Source organism: Hirundo rustica, chromosome Z (assembly GCF_015227805.2).
Source record: "Hirundo rustica isolate bHirRus1 chromosome Z, bHirRus1.pri.v3, whole genome shotgun sequence".
In the NCBI taxonomy this organism is placed as follows: Eukaryota; Metazoa; Chordata; class Aves; order Passeriformes; family Hirundinidae; genus Hirundo; species Hirundo rustica.
The window spans coordinates 9,130,580-9,153,724 of record NC_053488.1 but is presented as its reverse complement, the minus strand read 5'-3'; the positions used below and the strand labels follow the sequence as shown (position 1 = coordinate 9,153,724).

General features: G+C 38.3%; 1 protein-coding gene across 2 annotated transcripts; it reads right to left on the bottom strand.

Moving 5' to 3' along the window:
- Positions 1-276: 276 nt before the first annotated feature.
- CENPK (centromere protein K) lies at positions 277-23,145 on the bottom strand. 2 transcript variants are annotated; one of them, XM_040090310.2, is made up of 10 exons: positions 23,095-23,145; positions 20,381-20,479; positions 18,465-18,521; positions 14,686-14,758; positions 10,481-10,527; positions 7,906-7,988; positions 7,699-7,797; positions 7,271-7,400; positions 3,616-3,669; positions 277-1,338 (listed from the first exon to the last, which is right to left on the bottom strand). In XM_040090310.2, the coding sequence occupies exons 1-10, from the start codon at positions 23,095-23,097 to the stop codon at positions 1,180-1,182; spliced, it is 804 nt and encodes a 267-aa protein (XP_039946244.1). In that variant the 5' UTR covers positions 23,098-23,145; the 3' UTR covers positions 277-1,179. The 2 variants fall into 2 exon arrangements, with proteins under 2 accessions (XP_039946244.1, XP_039946246.1); XM_040090312.2 differs by lacking the exon at positions 23,095-23,145 and adding an exon at positions 21,274-21,445 and having other exon boundaries at positions 306-1,338.

Genomic DNA, 23,145 nt, shown 5'->3' with positions numbered 1-23,145 from the left:
GTAGTTACAGAAGCAATATGAACCAAAAAGGAATCAATGTTAATGCACAACAGCACACACCACAGTCTATACGGATGCTTAATCACCAGTTGAGGGTAAAATGATCAGCATTCACTCAAAACTACACAAGACGAATTATTTTTTTGCTTATTGTTCAATTGGTCTACAAAAGGGCAGTTATACTGGAACTTATATCAGATAGGTTCCCCTTACCTCTCCCATATGTTCTTATATCACGTAAACACCATTCTAAAAACCATCACACAAAAACATTCTATGATAGTACAAAACTCTTTATTATTTCCATCAATTGAAAAATCAGAAAAGTTCCTCCCTCAATAAAATACAATCTGGTTAATAAAAAACAAATTTTATTTTCCAAAGTTTTAGTCACGCAAGAGCAGAATTTTTGTACTTAATAAAATACAATAAAAAAGGCTACAGAAAAGACTGAGATTACAAAGAATGACACCATTGATTCAGAAGGTAATTCTCAACTTAGAAGCCGCAGAGATCAACAGAACAGAGACACACTAAAAGCCTCGACAAACTAGGTCTGAAAAAGTGAAGACAGATACCGCAAGGCAATATGGCATTAAAAAAATGGGCCATTTGGGAAGCATGCAGTGAAAGGCACAGACTTGACATCTGCTGCACTTTGCACAGAAAGATGTGTCAGCTTTCCTAAGTGTTCCTCTTGGAGCCAATAAAATTGTTTGCAAAGGCTCCGAGAAACAAACAAGGCGTAACACATTCTTGTGAGGATACCTCTCTGCTAGCTCCAAATGTTTGCAAGGCCACGTAGAGGAGGAGAGTTGTTATTCTGAATTTTGCCTCTACAGAGTGAAAGGAAATTGACATAACTTCAGGCAATCTAAGAAATCTAAACCACAGAAGTAACATATAAAATGTATAACATAGTAAGTGTAGAAAGTAATAAAAAATGTAAAAAACTATTTTAGAAGTTAAAAGGACTGCTAAGCATGTCTATTACATGAATTGGCATCTTACAGACGCAGTTAAAAAAAACTTCCACAATACCAATCTAGATATAAAAAAATCATCCAATGACAAGTGACAGCTGATACTAAGAAAGCTTAGTAAGAAACCTAAACATGTCCTAGCCCTGAAGTAAGAATGATGGTGTTGTTTTGTTTTCAAGTGCATGTGTAGGTCACGCTACTTGTGAAAAGCTTGGAGGCGCATCCTATTTGGATCTTCTGGATGTCTCAGGGCTACTCCATAGCGCAAAAGCAGCTCAATATAGGGTGGCCAAAACGATTCTTTGATTGTTATGTAAGGTTCATGTGGTGTGCTCATTAATTTGTTTATCAGAATCTGGAAGACCAAAAGGATAAGATTTAGGAAATTAACAAAACAGCTTAATTTTTTTCTCCTTTAACCAAATTTATACAAATTACTGTGATGTAGGCAATATACGAAATAAAGGACTAAAGTAGAAATGCAAGATCTGTTCAAAGTAGAAGTAAAGCAACGGACTTCCAATTAACTTCATAATACTTTTTTTGATGTAAAAATAAGAACCAGAATCCTGCTTTTTTCCCCTGAATAAATGTAGATTAAATGCTGTATGTAAATACAGAATTAGTTAATGCAGTTAAAATCAGTTTTGTCATTCTCAGTTGATGGAGTTCATGTTCATGCCCTCATGATTCTGTACATCACAGATCTTACTCATCCCATGATGCTCTTTCTCTTTATCCTAGATATTTCATCTTTCTACTCAAAGGTTTTAAATGCTATACAGTCCCAATTTCAGTACCTACAAAATATTTTTTGCCCCTTAGTGCTAAAGACAAATTCAAAATATTTACTACCAGATCTTATATTTTTGCACTCACTGCTACTAGTAAAAGACCCAAATAAACAACTGCTCTTCTTTTTTAGAACATTCTGAAGAATTGTTCTAGTTAATACATTTTGTAATTCCAATTAAGAGAATTTACTCCAAATGCACTATTCGAGACAAATTTTTACTTTTTTTTTCCTGACATCTAATACTCCAAAATAGGCTTTATAGCTGTAACTTCATCTGTATCTCAGAAAACATTTTTCAAATTTAACAGGGACTTGAAGCTAGAACATGACTCAACGAAGAAAAACCAGAATACAAAGTTAAGGGACATTGACACTTTAGGTCAGGATGCTGAAATTCAAAATGAGTCTGAATTTTTCAAATAGAGTGTTCTTCCAAATGGAAGTCAGACATTACTTGAATATGTTCACATTTTCATGAGATTAACAATATCAGAAAAACAGGAAGAGCAATTTTAAAGCATTAGAAGAACTTTCAGAATTATTTTTCCATAAGCGCTGTGGCTACTCTAAATTCTGATCTGTTTTCAAGCTCTGCCTAATTTCACATTAACAGGTATGCTGAGATATCTGAAGCATATAAAATGATTTTGATGATGTAAGCCCAAAGCCTTGGCTCTAAACTATAGTACAATGTCACAGTGATTAGATAATAGCGTCTTAATACCAGAAAGTTTTTATACATCACGTTTTGCCTCAAGAAAAAAAAAAAATTCCATGGGAGCATCTTACATATAGAAGTCTAGAACTGTCCGAGGAGGAGGAACAGAAAACTTCACTTCAAATGCTACATTTCAGACTAGAAGGAAAATTATACTTTGCAATTCACATTCATAAATTGCACTGTAATTAAAAAGTGCCACTATACTTATATACTTATATATACCTATATATATATATTTCTATACTTATAAAATCAATTAGAAATGCATGAATCAGATTAATTGATTTACCTGTATGAGTTAATAATCCAATTAATGCACAAGACTATTGGTCCTTCTGAGGCTACAGAGTAATTATTCCTTCTGTTAATATTTCAGAAATATTTTTCTTGAAACAGTATAAAATAGAACATGAAATGGACCAATATTTTTATTAAACAGAGTATGGTCTCACCCAACATGAGTTACTAAGGCACATAAAACTTCTTTGAACTAAACATTGTAAAATCAAGAAATAAGAGACAGCTGTTCTCCAGCCTAAACTGAGTATTGCCACTCTGGTAAAAATTTGGGGTTTACTTTGATAGGAATTAAAATAGAAAACTGACCTAGATTCATAGAATGGTTTGGGTTGGAACATACCTTAAAGATCACCTCATTCCAAACCCCCTTCCATGGGCAGGGACACCTTCCCCTAGACCAGGTTGCTCAGAACCCCATCCAACCTGGCCCTGAGCACTGCCAGGGATGGGGCACCCACAGCTTCCCTGGGCAACCTGTTCCAGTGCCTCACCACCCTCCTGCAGTAAAGAACTTCTTGACAGCTAATCTAAATATCTATTCTTTTAATTTAAAACTATTACCCCACGCAAAAAGTTGCTCTTCATCTTTTTATAAGCCCCCTTCTAGTACCAGAAGGCCGCAATGAGGTCACCCTGCAGTCTTCTTATAGACACAACATTCTTAATTATTCTAGATTAACTGTCTTCACTAAATGCCACATACTGTTATTTATATTAATAATAAACACTTTATGATTATAATCATAATAATTATCATTACATCTGAATATTTTAAAATCCCTCATATGTGTACATAGTTTTTAAAAGCATCTTACCTCTAAAATTTCTTTCAATGTTAACAGTTGTACACCTGGCCTTGCACAAAGGTTCTGGAAAGACAACCATCCCGCAGTCAAGTTAACAAACCCCAAAACTAGTCAGGAAAAATGTTAATTGACAAAGTAAAATAATTACACAAATATTTGATTGCATAGTACACATTAGATGAAAACTTTTACTTAGATTTAGTCCCAACAGAAATACAAGGTAGCATTTAAATCTATCAGTTCAAAATCCTACACTTTAAATGTAATATTTTTTGAATTATTAAGAGGGATTAATCTGAAGTCTTCATGTTTTTACCTGTGTTTACATTTAAATAAAACCAAGTACATCACATTTATAATGTAGCACAGAACCTTCTATGAACAAGATTTGTTAGAGGAAAAAATATTTTTCATGAGCTTTAAATAAATGTTTATAATTCAAATTTGACTCAACTCAAGACTTCATTTCATAGCACCTTAATATTTTTTTCACTGTCTGACAGTGAATACTTACTTGTTTTGAATTCAACTAAAATTTTATCTTATCAAGGTTAACAAATAGAATGATCAAAAATTTTGGTGTGAAAAAAAGGGCAATGATAAAATATCACTAGAAGATTACTTGTTTTCCTTTGTAGCAAGCAAATCAAGCCATTTATCTACAGAGACTCCTTTGGCAGCTATGTCAGTGGATCTGCTTGTACTGTAGCATGTTAAACCTGATTCTTTAATCTTCCAGTTTTATTCTTTTTCCCCATGCATTTTAGTTTCAACAAAATAAAGGAGATAATAATTCACTGGCTTTCTCAGTATTGCTGTTGAACATATCAATTTAAGTACTAAGATATTACCAGGTGTGCAAGCACCTTATACAAATTCCACTTCTGGAAAAGAGGAAGAATACAAGCAAGAAAGAATATGTGAAAGGCAAGTTCTGGATGCTTTTTTCCAGTCACACTTTGTAATAGTCTCCGCAGCAGAGTCAGCAGTTTCAGTTTCCAGGGAAAGCCTGCTCCATGGAAACTGCAAATCCTGGAGGCTATGGCCCAATAACATCTGTGTGCCTTTATCTTGATACTCGGCTGAGGAAATAGAATCTACATCACCTATCTGCAAAAAGTTCCTTAGAGCAAACATGAAAGTACTTCACAACCTCTGTTGATATAGCTCCCTGGTCAAAATTACTACTAATACAGTAAATACCACCAATCACTTAATGCTTATAAAGTCATTTAAGCAGGATGCTCAGCATTTCATTATTTAGTCTGAAAGGCACCTTCTTCACCCTTCCCATCAGGCAGATTTGCATACAGAATATTCCTCAGCCTCTGATTTTTTGTATTATTATCTTGAAAAAAAGAAGTCAATTTTTATTGTAGATTTAAAATGCGAGATAGTTGTTACTACAGTCACTACCTATATTAAAGGCGTTGTGCCATGGCAATGGAAGCCAACCTGAGCTGCTGTGACCCAGTCTTCAATCCCACTCCCAATCCCACAAGCACGTTGCCAGGTGAAAGGAAGGTGGAACCAGAGCAGTGAGGCTTGGAGCAGTTCAAAATATGTTGCAGCCATGTCCTACAGACACCAACCCTGCCCATTTGCCCTCACATGGAACCACTGTGAACTCAAGATGCTTCCACTAAGCAAAACAAACTACTGATGTGCAGAGTTCAGAGTTTGGTGCTGCCAAACTGTTGAACCAAGCTGATAATAGAAGTGAATAATGTCTTCTCCTGAATCAACACAGCAGCAAATTTCAATGCCAGTGATTATAATTTTTATTTTTGATACTCAGTAAATGTAGGCAAAAATGGCTGGCTGTCCTGCGTTCACAGTCAATTACTTAGATGCAGACTAGGAGGTACCTGTAGTTAAGCCAAGTGATCCAAATGAGCCACAAGATGTAGAAATGCTATGAATTCACAAAGAGTGAAGCAGAAACCAGATTGTGTTTAAGAGTTCAGAAAATGCATAAATAAAATTTAAGCTAAGGAAAGATAAACCCTTGTGTTGAAATTAATCAAAGTACTTTCTTTGTTTAAGTAAAGTGATTGGTGACAGCCAACATGGCTTCATTATAGACCATTTGCACCCAACAATTTTAGTGGCTTTCTATATCAGTTGCATTATTTGTGGAAAAGGAAGAACAATTGATGTCATCTACCTGGACTTGTGCAAAGCATTTGACAGTGTTGCATATGAGATTGTTTCTAAAATGGAGAGACTGAGAGCAAAATCTGTAATACTTACTAACAGCAGGAAATGAAGGCATTGGTATAAAGAAAAACTAAGATTCAACAAAAAATATGTATTTGAACGTCACGTCGCAACATCTCCACTTGGCATTTTATGTGCAACACCAAGATTTTTTTTTTTTTTTTTTTTTTTTAAGTAAAAGATCAGGATTCATTAGCTGCAAATTGCAGACACAAAAAGACAAGGGTGTAATTTGTTGCTTTGGTGATGGGTGTGAGCTAGTAGTTTTATTTATATTGTTTCTTAGCAGGTTACAAACAATATGAATCCAAGTGAAAACAAACATAGATAATGGATATTACTAGGATAAGCTAGGGAATTGAAAAATACTATCTTACAGGAGAACATAAAGCCATAAATTAAACATGCATTGATAAAAATCAACATAAATTGAACATAAATCAATATAAATTGAACGTAAGTTCAATTAGCAAAACAAAGAAAGAGAGGATACGAGATTGCTGCCATAAATATATCAGGAGGAATAAACACAAGAAAGAAACAGAGCTATTCTAAGGAAAATTCTGGTGTAAAAATACCAGAAATTCTGGTGTTAGACAAGGATAAACCTTGACTGGAACCTACGAGACAGTTTCTAAGCAGAGTACTGAGGTACTAGAAGAAAAAACACAGGAGAAATAGTTGTAAAAAATTTGTTTGTTCTAAAATGGTTCTCAATGATAATATTGAAGAAATTATATTATGTGGTTACCTGAAATAACAGAGAACTGGATTAAAGAAATAATTTCTACTTCTGTAATGTTAAGTGTGCCTGAAATCAAAACCTGCCTTTTTCCATAGCTCTTTTTCTATCTGTCAAATAGTAGTGGTATTTTTTTTTTTAAACTGCATACTTTGAATTTATTATGCAAAATATTGCCTGGCTGCCTATTTTCCCTGATGTTTTAAGATAATTTTTGACCCAGTTTGCCTGAACAAAATCTGATGGTTAACATTCCAAACTACTCGATAATTATAAACACTTTTCCTTATTGTTCCAAAAAAACATTGCTAGACAATTAAAATTTGCTTTGCCAAGGAAAACAGGAATCTACTTGCCCAGTCAAGTTTAAAAAAAAAAAAAAATTAGTCAGTTTGGACTGAACGTCACACCATTTCCAAATTTGGCATAGCTTGCAGTTCAGTAAGAAATACAACATATTGCTATGCATCTAACTGGGTAAAGGATATATGCATTAAGAAAAGAAAATATCCAGCTGCAAACAGCCTTAAATAACATAAGACAACCTGAAAAATAAAATTTAAACCTAGAGGATCAGCTGTAGAAACTATGCTTATTTCAAAATACAACTGGACGTTCAATGCTAGTGACTTTAGACAGATACTACATCTAATTAAATGTAAATTGAACATTTCAAATTTAATAGGTAAAGAAAATACTTACCTCGATATTAATATTTTCATTATTCGCTGGATGGGGAAAATGTTCATCCAGGAATTCACTCAAAGCACTCAAGAGTTCTTTCTTATAGGCCTTTAATTTCAATAATTTATTTTTCATTTCATCAAATTCTCTAGTTTAGAAACAAATAGTAAAAACATAGCAATAGAACAAGGGATCAAATCAAAAAACTTAAAAGTCCTTCTTAAGTAAACTGCCCCCTCCCCCCCCCCCCCATCATCTATTGTTAGAAATTCAACACCTTTAATCACAGGATATAGTAGCATTATTTTCATATTTCAAATATGGATTACTGAGCAACTATTTGATCTATTAAACAAAACAATGAATACATTTTAAGAGTTTCCTTGCTCATTTGCTCTTCTTGATATTTAAATTCTTCAATTTATAACTCAAAAATGCAGAAATACCTTTTTGGGGAAGGTTGTTCAACTTCAGTATTTGCCTCTTCTTCAATTTTATTAAGAGTATCTAGCATCTGTTTCTGTTCCTCATACCACTGCTGTTCTCTTTGAAACATGAAAAGTAAGAAATGGCACAACAGATAAATAGTTTCCATGGGCAATCAAAAAAAGAAAAAAGCTTACAGCATTCCAAAGTCCAAATTATTGTATTACCTTTTCAGATCTTCTTCCAGTTGTTTATTCTTTGACCGAACTGTTGACAGCACCATTTCAAGATCATTTTTTACTTTCTGCAACTGTAAAAGAATAGAAATTAAACTACTGTTTGCAGGTATAAGACTAACGGCACCCATTAATTAAATGATCCTCAGTGCTATGGACATATCTGTGACAGGAAATACGGAGAAATAAAACTACTGTAGTCAGAAGCTATAGGCATTGCTCAGTCTAGGGAACAGTGGACTCCCAGTTGGCTGGGTCTTTCATCATAGAACCACAGAATGGGCAAGGTTGTGTTGAGGAATACATCCGGAGCAGGTAGCTCAGGGTGCAGCTGCAGTGGGAGCTGCAGGTTGAGCTCTGGGTTGAGCTCTGGCAAGTGCCCCAGGCAGGAGGCCATGAACTGCCAGCTCTGCAGAACAAGGGGCCTGGGGACCTGTGGCCCTGCCAGGTGAGGGGACATGAGACCTGGCAGGAGCTGAGGACACCTGGACTTTCCTCTGTTTACTCTGTGAGAATATAAAAGCACACAGGTTCCTTTGTTCTGGATCCCGCCTCAGAGACAACCAGTTCAAGCTGCTATTCTGTAACTATGCCATGATTAAATTGTTTTAAGGATCGGGATGTGTGAGCCTAAGGGAAGAAAACCTAGGGTTGAGCTGGTAAGGAAACTGGTCTGTCTGTGCGAGTGTGGGATGTGTAGCTACAGATGGGCTTAGTGACCATGGCTCCTGGACTGTCGGGCAGGAAAGTTTCCTTAACCACTGTGAGGGACTGCAGTGGGTCATGTAATCCAACATCCCTACTCAAGCAGGGGTCATCCAAGAAGATATGGCACAGGTTGCATGCACACAGTTCTTGAGAAATTCCAGCGAGGAGACTCCAAATCTTCTCTGGGCAATCTCTTCCAGTGCACAGTAAAGCTCTTCCTTGTGTTCTTGTGCATCCCATTGCTGCTTGTCCTATTGCTTGGCATCACCAAGAGCCTAGCTCCATTCTCTTCAGATACGTCTATAAATTGATGAGGTCCCCTGTTAGACCACGATGGTCTTCTACAATATGTTTCTCATATAAGCCTATCATTTGGATGGTTTCTTTCCGCTTCCATAAAAAATAGGAGCACTTGAGAATTTAACTCAAAGAAATACAAATTCTGGAAATATGCTACAGAAGCAAATATGCTCCATATATACAACATCTGAAAAAACTGGAATCCTCAAATATCAGACCAACGTGCCATAGCTATACAGGCAAATCAAAGTGCGTTACCGAACAGCTTTTTGATAGTGACTCTTAACAGCAGTTGGGTTTGCTGTTGTGATACCAGAAGGCATTAGACACAGGAATATTCTTGAGTCATGTAGCATTCCTATGTCCCATCAGTATGGTGTAATGTCACCCACAAGACATTGATTTGCTCTTTCTTCCAGTGGAGGAACTCAACAAACTATTCGCAAATTATTGTGACAGAACTCGATGTCTACAATTAACTGACTCTTCTGCGTAACACATAATATTACATAATTCCCTATTAAGTAAGAGATGCAATACATTATAACTTTTTGTTTAAAAAAACACACACAAATATCTTAAATATAGGGGTCAGAGGATAGAGTCAGACTCTTTTCAGTGGTGCCAAGTGGTAGACATGGGGAAACAGGCACAAACTCAAATACAGGAAGTTCCATCTGAAAACTGGGAAAAACTTTACTGGCGGGTGACTGAGCACTGGAACAGGCTGCCCGGAGTGGCTGCGGGGTGTCCTTCTTCGAAGATATTCAAAAGCCATATGGACACAATCCCGTGAGGCACGTAGGGGCAGGGTTTAGTGGTGGATTTTGATGGTTGGACTCCATCATCTTAGAGGTCTTTGCCAACCTAACCATCCTATGATTCTGTCTCCAGAGGTCCCTTCTAACTCCAGACATTCTGTGACAAATTCCACTTGGCAATTAAAACTCAGCCACGCATCATCTTGAAAACACAAGCGAGTAGATCTGAGTGGATCTTCTTGCCCAAGCACTTGTGCAATGTTAAACAAAAGTAATCTTGAAAAGTACAGTGCGTAGGCTTCAGCCATAGAAATGGGCCCTGTTGCATGATGTTAATGATGGCTTAAATCTTTGCAAGGCATGGTCATCAGTCTCCTTGGCACGAGATTTGCGTCTCCTGGTGGCATCCAGCACAATGGGACTCCAATCCCCAGTGAGGCCTTGGAGCATTAATGTAGCAGGGATGTTGATTATCACATCATTTTCATTGCATGTTTGTTGAGCCACTGTGATTAGATGGTGTGTCCAGAGGCAAAATACTGTTTATTGTGCATTACACACTGACTTGTGCAATAAATCAGCTTAAAACCCCACTCATTACAACTAGGAAATTTTACTAGTTATACTACAGGGGGAAAAAAAGCGTTAGAACAACATAAATGGCTGAAGGAAAATACACAGCATTTAAGCAGTAGTCTACCCTAGGAAAAATTATAGGGAAATGCAGCAATTGCATATATTGTTGTTCTTTTTTTCCCAACAAAATTTTATTACCTCTTACAAACAAAAATACTTACCTCTTCTTTTCCTAATTCTAACAAGACATCTGGATTGGTAGAAATTACTGAAAAATAAAACAAATTGGTTATTTTTTTGCATTGGATGATAAATATTTTTTGATAGTGAAAAGCAGCCTGGATAGAGAGAAATCTGTGTACCTTCTGAAAAACAGTTTGGCTCTCAGTAGCAGTTTAACTACATGTTGTGGTGTCCTGCTGGGTTAACCTGGTATCACTATTCAGCAAGTTAAATTGACTGAAAAAAAGTGCAGTGTTAATGCTTGTGTGTCATTTTTTATACCTGAACTAGCTCCAAGTACATTGGTGTAGGTGTGTAATGAATGAATGCCTAATTTCTATACACCTCAAGACAACTGAGCCTGATTTTTTTCAGCAGAAGGCATTCAATCAACATTACCAGTGTGGGCAATCAAATTCTTCCAGTCTTCCAATTCCTTGTTAAACAGCCTCCCAAATGTCTGATCAGGACTACAGAACCTAGATTCAATAACTTCAGAAGCATGTCACCATCCTTACTGTTCACAAGAACCAGCTATATGTAGGAAGACAAATGGCCCAGCAAGGCCAACATCCTAACTCAAACACTGAGCAACAGCAATACCTAAGTGAAAGCACAGTTCAGTTCAAGAAGATGGAAATGTTTCCCCAGAATGCTTCTACAAAATCCAGTGATTTATGACTCATGCATTTTCAGAATAAAAATTGAATTCTTGTTTTTACAGCATTCAACAGACTCCAGTCAATTCTCAGATCCATGTCAACTTGCAGCTTCTGCACAAACATATGACTTCTCTGAACTATTTCAATACATCATGAGGAGAAATGAAAGCTATTGTAACAGATTAAAATTTTTATAAGACATATTTTTTTTTGTGCAAGTTTGGGCTTGAACTCTCTAATCTTATAAATGATTATTTAAATTAAAAATCCCTTTAACAAAAAGGAAACCCTTAACCCTCTCATGACAGCATTAATCTTCTAAATACATACAGTCAATTTAATAAATTCTGAAACGTACTTTCTTTGGTAATGCTATAGTACTTACCTCAAAAAAATTTTAAGAAGCTTTAGATTAGTAGTTTTAAAAGCACTGTTCTGAGATGAAAATCAGAAAAACTACTGAGTTAAAAATGCATTAAATTAAATGCTGCAATAAAATTCCTTTTATTTGGAGAATTACTGGTTTTGAATCTTGACACAAAATTTGAGTACCATACTCCCAATTAAGCTTAAGAGCTGTGGGAGATGGTGGTCTGTGCTTTATGAGAGTTAAGATTTCTTTATTTACAAGAATAACCTACCTACACGTGATAAAATTCACTGGTTCACTTTTATTCACATTCACTGGCACATTTGAAAAAAAAACCATATAATTCTTCCCCCTGCCACTTCCTGCTAACATGAACTTTATAGCCCTCCCTTACAAATTATCAATTTTTACAACTGCCTCATAACACTTCTTTATTTCTAGATACCTTATTCTGAGTTCATGCTTGCCATTCAGTGTTCATATTGTGAGCATCAGAATAAAAGGCCTTGTCTTCCTCGGAAATAAATCACCAACTATAATTTAGTGAAGGAACAATGCAGATCTAAAACACTGGGACAACACACTTATGCCAGCTGCTGCCGTAAATTCACTGGTTGCTCAATCCATTATCAATTAAATATTTTTCAGTTGTAGAATCACTACACTTGCAAAAATCAAATGTCAGACAGAATTGCCTAGTGATACAAAGCACAAAAAGAAAAATGCTACCAGATGCTAGGAATGTAAAAGCAACTACTATGCACATGTTTATACAGAAACTCGTATTAAAATAAAACAAAAAGGTATTTGGCAGAATACTGCTATTTTGCAAAGAAAAACGGAAATTATGCAGAGACCACAACTGTTTGAAATGGTTTAAAATAAGTTTGCTTTCACTTCCTGATTTTGCAAAGGTAGAAGTTAAATTTTATTTTTATAAGCCAAATGCTTTTTAAAAAGTTTTAATTCAGCTGATTTAGCAGATCTAGAGCTGCAAAAAAAATACCAGAAATTGAGAAAGAAAAGGAGTCTAAAGTAAAAGCTTTGCAAAAATAAAATTTGCATTGTGAATTCAAGTCTGTTTGCCAATATTGTGCTCAAAAAAAATGTAGAACTGCCAAGTTATAACCTCTGAAAATAAGGTTTAAGATTGAAATGCTGACAGTTCCTCATTTACAGGAAATGAACTGGCCACTACTAAAAGGAAAAACCTAAGTAACAAGACAGCCTGACATTCATGCTCTATTAGTAAATTGCATTAAATCAGTATTTCTGCTATTTCTATTTAGATAAAATCAGACAATGTTTCCAATTAAGTAAATCCTCCTTCAAAACAAATAGTAGGTAGAAAGAAGCCAAGACAGAGAAGTAAGCAAAGTGGACTCCTCATTTTCATACAAGCACCACAATTTTTATTCAAATTCTTAGCAGCAACTCTTTTTCTTCCACTGGAAAGGGGGCCAAAAAAGGTAGAGATTTGGCTGTAAAGTATTCATTGTAAATACATAATTTCTCTACTACAAAATTAAGATTTCTAATAAGAAATACTATAATTTGAGAAGAAGCAAGAATGGTTGAACAAAGCAAGTCAGCAAGCCAAAAAAATAGGCCAAGGATATCTTTAAGCCAATAGCTTGAAGTTTAATATACATATTTTAGTACGGAAATCTAACAGCCTCAGGTATTTTACCCAGATAAAAACTAAGTTCTTTCAATTAATTTGCTTTAAGCCAGCAGCTTATTCATGAACAGCAGCCAGGAACCAGTATGTTCCAAATTCAATCAATGACAGGCCTTTGGTCTGCATACCTCAGAAGCACTGGAGGCTGACAGTTCTTGGAGTGAGGCTTACAACACTGAACTATGAATTTATTTTAATAGAAAAAAGTATCTATTTATAAGAAAGAAAAAATATTTTTCCCAGCTTCTCTTACTTAGTGATGAGATGCAGCAACTACATTGATTTTGGAAAAAGTTGGAGAACTGCCTCTAATGTTGATCTGAAAAGGCATTTCCATTTGGCTAAATGACAAAACATTGGGAATCACCACATGCTGTCTGTAACACATTGCTATAATTTTGCAAATATTACAAAGCCAAGACTCTACTGGCATAGAAATATTCAAATGAGCCAATATATTAATTTAAAGATTAGCCAGAAGTTTTACTGGATTGGCAGGTGCTAACAGGTCCTTGATAGGAGACATAACCCTGAGTACTACCAGAATATTAATGATAGTGTAGTGTGAACTGTTTTAGGAATCTCCATATGGAACATCTGAAAACAAAGATTACTTCACTCACACTTAGATTCTGAATGCTTTTATTTCCATCCAGCGTCTGGCCACATCGGCCTTGTGGCACAGTGGTGCTTATGTACAAAGAGAATTTTGAGAACTGAGGGATTTATACCTCTTGACTGATAATGCCTAACAAATAAAAGAACTACGACTAGTCTCAGTGGCTTGTGCTTCTCAGGATCAGTAAGTGTTCTGGATTCCTGCATTGTTTAAAAAATTCTAGTGTCTCTTACCACTTCACCTTGACTTGAAACCTCCAATCCCTGTTAATTCAAAATAGGTATTTTACTACAATGTAAAGCGCTTAGCACTAAAGGTCTGCTTCAAAGTTTCAACTAGCACATCATAATACAATCTTTGTAAAATATTGATTAAAAAATAATGAGAAGATGTATGGTTAATGTATCAGCTTCTTAAAGGACAAAATGAAGACACAATTATTGGCCAAAGTATTTCTGTTCTAAAAAGGAAATACAAATAAAAGTTGGGAGAAAAAACAATCACACAGAAAAGAATATGAAGGAGGGTATCAGGATAATGAACTTTTCTTATTTGGTTAGGAGATCTGCTAATAGTTGTTTTTCCATTTAACTGACTGTTGTTCTGAATCATGCATTTATTTGTCCAGAATCACAGGATTAAGTTATAGTGGAATTCACTTTTAGTGCAAAAATAATGAAGAAATGAAACATACATGCTACTTTTAAAAGTAGCATTAAATTTATTTTAATTTTTAAGTAATTATGGAATGAAAATACAAGCAGCAGACATTCAATATACTCATGGCCTAGATGACAGGAACTTTGCAGAAGTTTATATAAGCATTCTTTACAAGGAAACAGTTCAGGATTTTCCAGGAAACAGTTACTTACGTTCAGGATTTTTCGCTTGCCACTGATGATAATCTGCTGTTAAAGACTTCCATTGCAGCATTAACAAGGAAAGCTGTGTAACAAGAAAAGAAGCATCTCTTGAAGTGTGTTGAGTTGCATTGGCATAAAATGAGGTAGAACAGGATAGAAATTGAGTTATTAAGTTGATAAAGCAGAAAACAAAAGAGCGTCTACTACAACAGAACACGAGTTCCTCCAAAATATTTTACAGTCACAGGTATCAAGAAATGTTTCTATTGTTTTTTCAAAAGGGGCAAATGAGAAGGAGTCAGAGCTGGCAGAGTTGTGAAGGTCCTTCAGAGGAAGGTTGATATAGGCAAAGTAATGCTTTCTTAATGTCATCTCTGAACCTCCCTTTGCATATCTTTGAACCACTCCCACATATAATATCACTGGGTATGAGGGAGAAGATACCAGCATCCCCCTCTCCAGTTTCCTGAGAAAGGAATCAGTCCCTTCTCTACAAAGCACAGAAGCCCAAAGTCCTCAGCAGTTCCACACGGGATGTGCCTTCCAGCCCTCTCACCGGCTTTGTTGCCCTCCTCTGGATGCACTCAAGGACCTTCACAACCTTCTCAAACTGTGGGGCGCAGAACTGCGCGGAGCGCTCCAGGAGCGGCTGCAGCGCCCCGAATGCAGGGATAATCCCCTCTCCCGTGGCTGGCAGAGCCGTGCCGGAGGCTCCCGGGACGCCGTTTGCCCTCTGGGCTGCCCGGGCACACCGCGGGCTCACCCTGAGCTGCTGTCAACAGCTCCCTCAGACCCCTCCCTGCCCAACAGCCGCTCCTTTCCTGCCTTTTTTGTTGTTATTGAATGTCATGCCATCGAGGACTGCCCAGTGTTCTAAGCTAGCCAGATTCCTCTGCAAGGCCTCTGGTCCCTCCAGAGTGTCAACAGCACCGTCCGGTTTGGAGTCACCGGCCAGCTCGCTCGTGGTGCATTCCAATCCTTCACCCAGACCACTGCTGAACACACGGAACAGAGCTGGCCCTGGAGCTGCGCCCTGAGGAACACCGCTGGTGTCACCAGCCCGGTGCAGCCCAGCCACTGCACTGCTGAGCTCTGCCCTTCAGCCAGGTCTTCACCCAGCACTGTGCACCTGCTCATCCCACAGCTGCACAGATGTCCAGAAGGATGCTGTGAGGGACAGCATAACAATGACATTAAACGAGAAGGAGTTACATAAGCACCAATTAGGGAAAAGTCCAAATAGGTATTGAAATTACACTGCCTTCTCCTCCCATTTTGCTGCCTAAGTTAGCCATTTATTGGTTGCTTTTTTCAAAATTATTAAGACAAAAATCTCTCCTTATCTCAATCCATGAGGCTTCAGTTATATTTCCTCTACCCTGTCCAGATGAGGAGGGGAGTGATGAACAGCTAAGCTGGCCAGACAGGATCAAACCCACCACACATGCACCTGAGGGAACTGGCAGTTGAAGTGGTAAAGCCATTATCCATCATATTTGAAAAGCCGTGGCAGTCTGGTGAACATCCCACTAACTGGAAAAGGAGACACACAACGCATATTTTTAAGAAGAGAAAAAGAAAGATCTGGAAACTACAGACTGGTAAATCTCACCTCTGTTCCCAGCAAGACCACGGAGCAGATCCTACTTGAAATTACGCTAAGGAACGTGTAAAATTAAGAAGCAGCTGGTGCTAAGCAACATGATTTTAAGGGCAAATCATGCCTGACAAATTTGTTGGCCTCCTATAACAGGATTACAGTATTGGTGCATAAGGGAAGAACTACTGATGTAATCTATCTGGGAGTCGTGCAAAGCATTTGACCGTTCAGAACAACATCCTTGTCACTAAACTGGAGAGACACAGATTTGACAGACAGACCACTCAGTGGGTAAGGAATTGGCTGGATGGTCACACTCAGAGATGCAGTTCAGCATCCAGAGGGAGATCAGTGATGAGCGGACATTCCTTAGGCCCTGTCTCTGAGATGGGCACTGTGTAACATCTTTGTCAGGGACATGGACAGTGGGATCAAGGGCACCCTCAGCACGTTCACTGACAGCACCAGGTGGAGTTGACACACTGTAGGGCAGTGTGGGAGTCGAGCTGCCTGAGGGGATCGGCTTGAGACTGTGGGAACTCGGTCTGTAGTTAACCTAACCGATGCTCAACTTAGGACGAGCACGATTCAAGCAGCTTTGACTCCTGGGAAATAATATGGTAATAGTTCTGTTCATATAAGATTGTCATTCTAGAAGATTCCCTAGTTCTTCTTCCCAGGTTGGTTGTCAATTGGTGCAGAGTTTTACATATTCTGAATCATTGTTTCGGGTCAGACCCCTACCCTCAGCTCTGCCCCTCAATTGACCCTACATGTGTATCCCACCTACCCTATCCTGTGTCTCTGGAATTAGTCCTATACTGTTGTTCGGCTTCTTCCATTTGTTGTTTCCGCCATTAAAGCCTTTTGCTTCCCAGACAATTCCATCATACTTGTCCTTTTATTTATTGCTACATTAGTCCCAATCAACACGGTCCCGGAGTTGCAGAGCCAAAGCTGCGACAGGGAAGGTGTGGCATCCAGAGGGACCTGAACAGGCTTGAGAGCGGCGCTATATGAAACTCACAAAAGCCAACAACACCGAGCACAGGGTCTGTGGGATGGTGCTGTGGGCAGCCTTACTCCTACTGCAGCTGTGTCTAATCACAACAGAGTAGAAACAGCCTTGTCCTTGTTAAGTTGCAGCTGTGTCCAAAAAGGAGATGTGTTACAAAAGAGTGGGCTGGCCAGTCACGAGAGAGAAATGAAGGAGTCAGTGGTGGCTGGTCGTGCTGCTTATGGGATCCGACAGAGAGAAGGTATGAGAGCTCGATGTAAGACAATGGCCCACTGATACATATACCTGCCTTCTGTGAAGGTCTCTTGAGCCCACCATTAGTCAGGGGAGTTTTCATGGTCTTTGGAGTGGTGAGTGACTGAGGAAGGGGCTGCCACCACTGATTGGTGCTCTCTGTGAGGAGCGAAGCGGCTCCTCACAAAGGTCCTATATGTGGGCCAGGGCAACCCCCAGTATCAATACAGGCTGACTGAGAGCAGTCCTGCCAAGAAAGACCTGGGAATCCTGGTGGATGAGAAGCTGGACACATGTACTTGCAGTCCAGAAAGCCAACTGTTACCTCTGCATCAAATGCAGCATAGCCAGCAGGTGATTCTGACCCTCCACTCTGCCCTGGTGAGACCCCACCTTGAGTGCTGCCTCCAGCTCTGGGGTCCCCAACATAAGAAGGATGTGAACTTGCTCAAGTAAGTCTGGAGAACCAAAAGGATTATTGGAGGGCTGGAACACCTCCTCTATAAAGACAGGTGAGGGGAGTTGAGGTTGCTCAGCCTGGAGAAGGCTCCAGGGAAACCTTAAAGCATCTTCCAGTACCTGAATGGGGCCTAAAAAAAAGAAGAGGGACTGTTCACAAGTGCATGTAGTGACAGGACAAGGGGAAATGGCCTTAAGATGAAAGAGGGCAAGTTTAGATTAGATATTAAGAAGAAATTCTTTATTGTACAAGCACAGAGACACTGGAACGGGTTGCCCAGAGAAGCTGCAAATGTCCCATCCCTAGAAGGATTCCAGGTCAGGCTGGATGGGGCTTTGAGCAACCTGATCAGGAAGGCATCCCTGCCTATGCCTGGGTTAGAACCAGATGATCTTTAAGGTCCTTTCTAACCCAGGCCATTCTGTGATTCTACGGCCTTAACAGAAAATGAAGTATTTTTAAAAACCCAGTCTTACCTTGGCATCTGATGGTAGCACTGTCTCAGCTCCTAGCAGCATTAGCTTGTTCTGACACTTGGTAGAAAAGAAAAGAAATAAAATGTAAAGAAAGTTTGTTTACTCTTCTCTTTTGTAAGAACAAAACACAATTCTTAGAAATGTAAACATAACTTTTTTAATGCAGGAATAAACAAATTTTAACTTGAATCCTTCCACATCCCTTATACCCTAACCCAGAAGATCAAATTAAGAAATGTTTTGAAATCATAGCACAGTAAGGTAGAACTTAATTAACTCTGAAGGAGAAAAGCAGTAGCTAAAGAAAGATGTATCCTTTGAGTAAAAAAGCAAGTTATGAGGGAAAACTGAACAGATGAAGAACATGAGAAACTGGGAAGAGAGTCATGGACAAGGCTGAACAGAGAAGCTGCTGAGAAATTAACACATGTTCTGCTATTCTTCTGGCTCTCCAAACAGAGCAATCGTAATACATATTTTTAGTTTTAAGTCATTTAGGGCAATACACCTCAGAAGTGGTCTGATTTTTGGGAGTACATACTACATCAGCCCTCATGACTGCAGTGGGGTGTATATGCAGTCTGAAATTCAGCCCACCACAAATTTCTGTGGAAACACCTGCTAAACTCTTTTCTAACTGTCACCAATTTAACCTGCAGGATGTATTCTACTAAACAGTACTTTGGAAACCTTGCTGTTAATGTTTGGATACTAGAACACTGTATAGGATTTCTCCCACAAAAACTGTTCAGGATGACACACAATCATTGGAACATTACATGTAACCATATAATCTAGGAGCAAATTTAAATGACTATTAGTTTAAACCTTTTGCTGAAAAATGAGTGCATTCAGGATGCAAAATCCAAATAAAAATCCTGTTTTCATCAACTTCCAAAAATAACACATCACTTCTTGTATTATTTTGGGCATGCTGGAAATGAAATACACGGTATCAAACATTTTCAATTAAATTCGAAATAGTAAACATTCAGATTTCCCTTCTAATTTGAAAATTTCAAGGAACGTTCAGGTTCTCCAATGTGGTACCAAACAAAAGTTCAGAAACTGAAACACAGAATTCCCTGCCACTTGTTACATGTGAACTTACCAGAATACTCAACAAGAAGTAAATGTCATTAGGTTTTTTTAATCAATTTGTGTAAAATCATTACACTGTGAGTAGTTTGTACTTTGTTCTACTTTAAGTTTAGAAATAATTTTACTTTCGTTTATGGTATTTTAATGTTTTGAACCTACAATTCAGAACTCAAACAGCATGTAAGTACAATAAAGAATTGACGGAAGTGATTAAGACTCTGAAAATATAATTTAGAACGCGACTTTTCATTAGATTCTGCAGAATCTTAAAGGAATAACAGTATTCTCTAAGAACTGATAGAAGTTTATCTTTTCTGGAAATCCTGTAAACAAATATTTGTTAGCATATCGTACCATGTATCAAGAGAGACATTTTAACCATGATAAAGTAACTGTCAGTTTGCATAAGCATAGGGAAATATCATTGTCCTCCTCTGCCTCTCTCTCCTCTAAGATCCAAAAGATTTGTGAAATGGAATCCCATCTTTTGTGAGGCTAAAGAGAGAAGGGTCTCTGTAAGCTGTTACTACCGCAAAACAAGTAAGTAGCTTATTTTTCCATAATTTTAATATATACTCTCACACTAACTAAATCATAACATCAGTACATTGACACTACAAGGCATTCTTCACCCCTGCCAGCACTTCTACACTTGATCTAAGTATCTTCTTTCCTGTTTGTTTGTTTGGGGTTTTTTGGTTCATTTGTTTTTATTGAAGTGGTTTCTTTGAAGGGGGTCAGGCAAGCAGGTGGTGAATAAAACAATTCTGAAAAAGCTTTATAATAAACCTTGTCTATCATTTATATTTGCATACCTCTTCCATTTGCCTCCAAATACTCTCACATTCATCCAAGAGTTCTTCCTTGGCTGTTATGGGACCAGCTGTGTTAGGGATTTCTGATAAACATTCAGCCTATTAACAAACAGAACAGTTTTCATGTAGATATATATAATACCTGATTACTAAATCACACCTGCCACTTCAGATCAACTGTGTAACAGAATAAACTCCTTTCATCCAAAGCTTTTAGCTAACTCCTCTATAGTTGTAGAAAGCACCCAGCCATTAAGTGAAATTAGAAGACACTAATAATTTACTTGTAAAATTGAATGACAAAGTCCTAAATTTTCATAACTGCTTTGTTTATCTGGCTTCTTTGTTTTCCAACAACTTTAATACAGAAACAACAAGAGAATGTCACATCTACTAAGCCACACTTGACCTCTGTATATCTGCACAGCTTTTAAGCAGTTACTTCTGCTCTGTCAATAAATGTGCTAATCTATTTCTCCTCCATTTGAATTCAGAATATTTTTGATTAACAAATCTTAATCCTCACAGTTACTAGAAAAACAAACAAAAAAACTTGAAAGATATACAGACAACCAAGGAAAGAGGGCACCTGGACAGCCAAAAGAAAAATCAACCCAAGTTAAATGAAAAACTGAGAAACTGCTGGGTCAGAAAGAAACATATACAATTTCATAAATTTCATTCTAGCTTTCTCCCTTAAGCGATACCTGAATGACATCAGCAATTACAGGGGAAAAATAAGAGGTGCCAATTTTTTTTTTTTCCAGGCAAAACAACCATCAGGCTAGATGTAGCCTATGCAGGAAGCCTTTAAAAATACCTTAGTGGATTACTAAGCCCACCGAACACACAGAAATTACATAAAAGCATTAAAAATAGATCTAAAAAATTACCTAAAGAATTACACTTCTCTATCTTCTTAATGAAGCACAAATTACTAACTCAAATTCTGGTTCTTTTCCAGAACAAAAACACAGCATCCGAGAAAATTATGTTGAAAATCCGATTTAAAAGGAGTGAAATATTCAACCAGTACTTCCAAAGTTCAAGTACCCCACAGCAAAGTGGATGAGGAAAGAAAATCAGAACACCTCACTGAATCCTGGAATTACACTGGAGAACTCATATGTAGCCAATACTTCCACTAAGTCTTCCTGACAAATTTGCTGCATTTAAAGCTGAACACTTTAAATCTAGTGTGATCTTAGAAGAACTAATGAGCATAGATTTTGCAAAAGAAAATCATTATCTTCTTAAGAGTCTTGCAGTGTCTCCATAATATAAACAGAACCAGTTCCCATAATTTATTAAGACTTCTGAAATGCCTCCAGCAAAGGCTGCCCAGAAAGAAGAACCTAAGAAAAAAACTAAGCAGTCTCAGTTTTTCCTCAAACCAAAAACTGTTAAGGACACAAAGAAAGAGGGTCAGGGGGGATAGTGGGGAAGGAGAATAATAAAAGGGGAGAAAAAGAACCCCATGCTTTGGAAATTTGAAAGGTGGATTTTGGAGTGGGATAAAAACCTATTCCGCCTGTGTCCCCTGCAATACCACAATTAATCACCATGAAAGCATTAAATGAAATAAAGCTCTGAAGAGAAAGCCAGAAAATCTCCATCACACAAAAATGACTAAATGATTCTGTTGATGTTAAGTTTCCGGCTGATTTCACACAAGATTTTGAAATGTACATACTGTGAAACATGATAGGGCTCTCACAAGCCAAACTGACTCGCAGTCCTTAATGCCGGGCTCTTAACTACCTTATACGGTATACACACTGAAGTGTCACCTTTAAATGTTATTTTCTTGTAGCTTACAGTTTTCCCTATTTCAGTATGCTTAAACTACTTTTCTACTTCTACATCATACCTGAAAACTGAAGGGGCTCTTTGGCATTAATACTAATGTCTTCCAGTTTCAATAAGTTATTCCTTCTTACTTTGTTTTAGGACGATATAATTGGGTAAAAAATACACACATGTCCAAGTGTAGGCTCTATGCTAGCCAAGGCTTTATGAAAAAAATCACAAAATAGGTCATGTTGGAAGGGACCACATGGGGTCATCTTGTCCAACCGCCCTGCTTAAGCAAGGTTATCCCAAAGCACACAGCACAGGATTGTGTCCAGATGGTGCTTGAGTATCTCCAGTGAGGGACACTCCACACCCTCTCTGGACAATCTGTTCCAGTGTGGCCACCTGCACAGTAAAGAAAACATTCCTCATGTTCAAGTGGAACTTCCTGTGCATCAGTTTCTGCCCACTGCCTCTCGTCCTACTGCTAAGAACCATTCCCTCGGCACCGTCACTTCATACACACCCTAAAAGAGCGAAACGTATCCTGTGATCAGCTACAAAACGAAAAAAACCAACTGCGCGAAGAGGGCGAGGGAGGGGAGAGGAAAGTGACAGCAGATCTGTGAAAGAGACACGAAGGCACTCTAGGAAGCAAAACATCGCAAAAGCGGTGAGACGGGCAGCCGCGACACGAAGCCCCACAGCGAAAGGGCGGGAGAACGTGAAGCGGGACAGATCCGCTCACAACAAAGGGAGACCCCACTCCCAGCAGGGAAGACAGCGCCCTCCCCGCAAAGCAGCCCCCCGGCCCAGAGCACCTCCCAGCCCCGAGGTGTCGGAGCGCCGGGGCCCCCCCGAGTGCCGGGATCCCCCCGAGCGCCGGGAGCCGCCGGGACTCGCCCGCCGCCCGTTACTACCATGGCCGCTTCGCGCCCTCCGCTCGCGCCACGCCACGCCACGCGCGTCAC

What these genes read in the sequence shown, in the direction of transcription:
- CENPK (XM_040090310.2), bottom strand. An exon ending in TTTGGAGGCAAATGGAAGAG is followed by an intron (nt 18,522 to 20,380) that starts GTATGCAAATAT and finishes TTTTCTACCAAG; the next exon opens with TGTCAGAACAAGCTAATGCT. An exon ending in GCAAGCGAAAAATCCTGAAC is followed by an intron (nt 10,528 to 14,685) that starts GTAAGTAACTGT and finishes TTTATTTTTCAG; the next exon opens with TAATTTCTACCAATCCAGAT.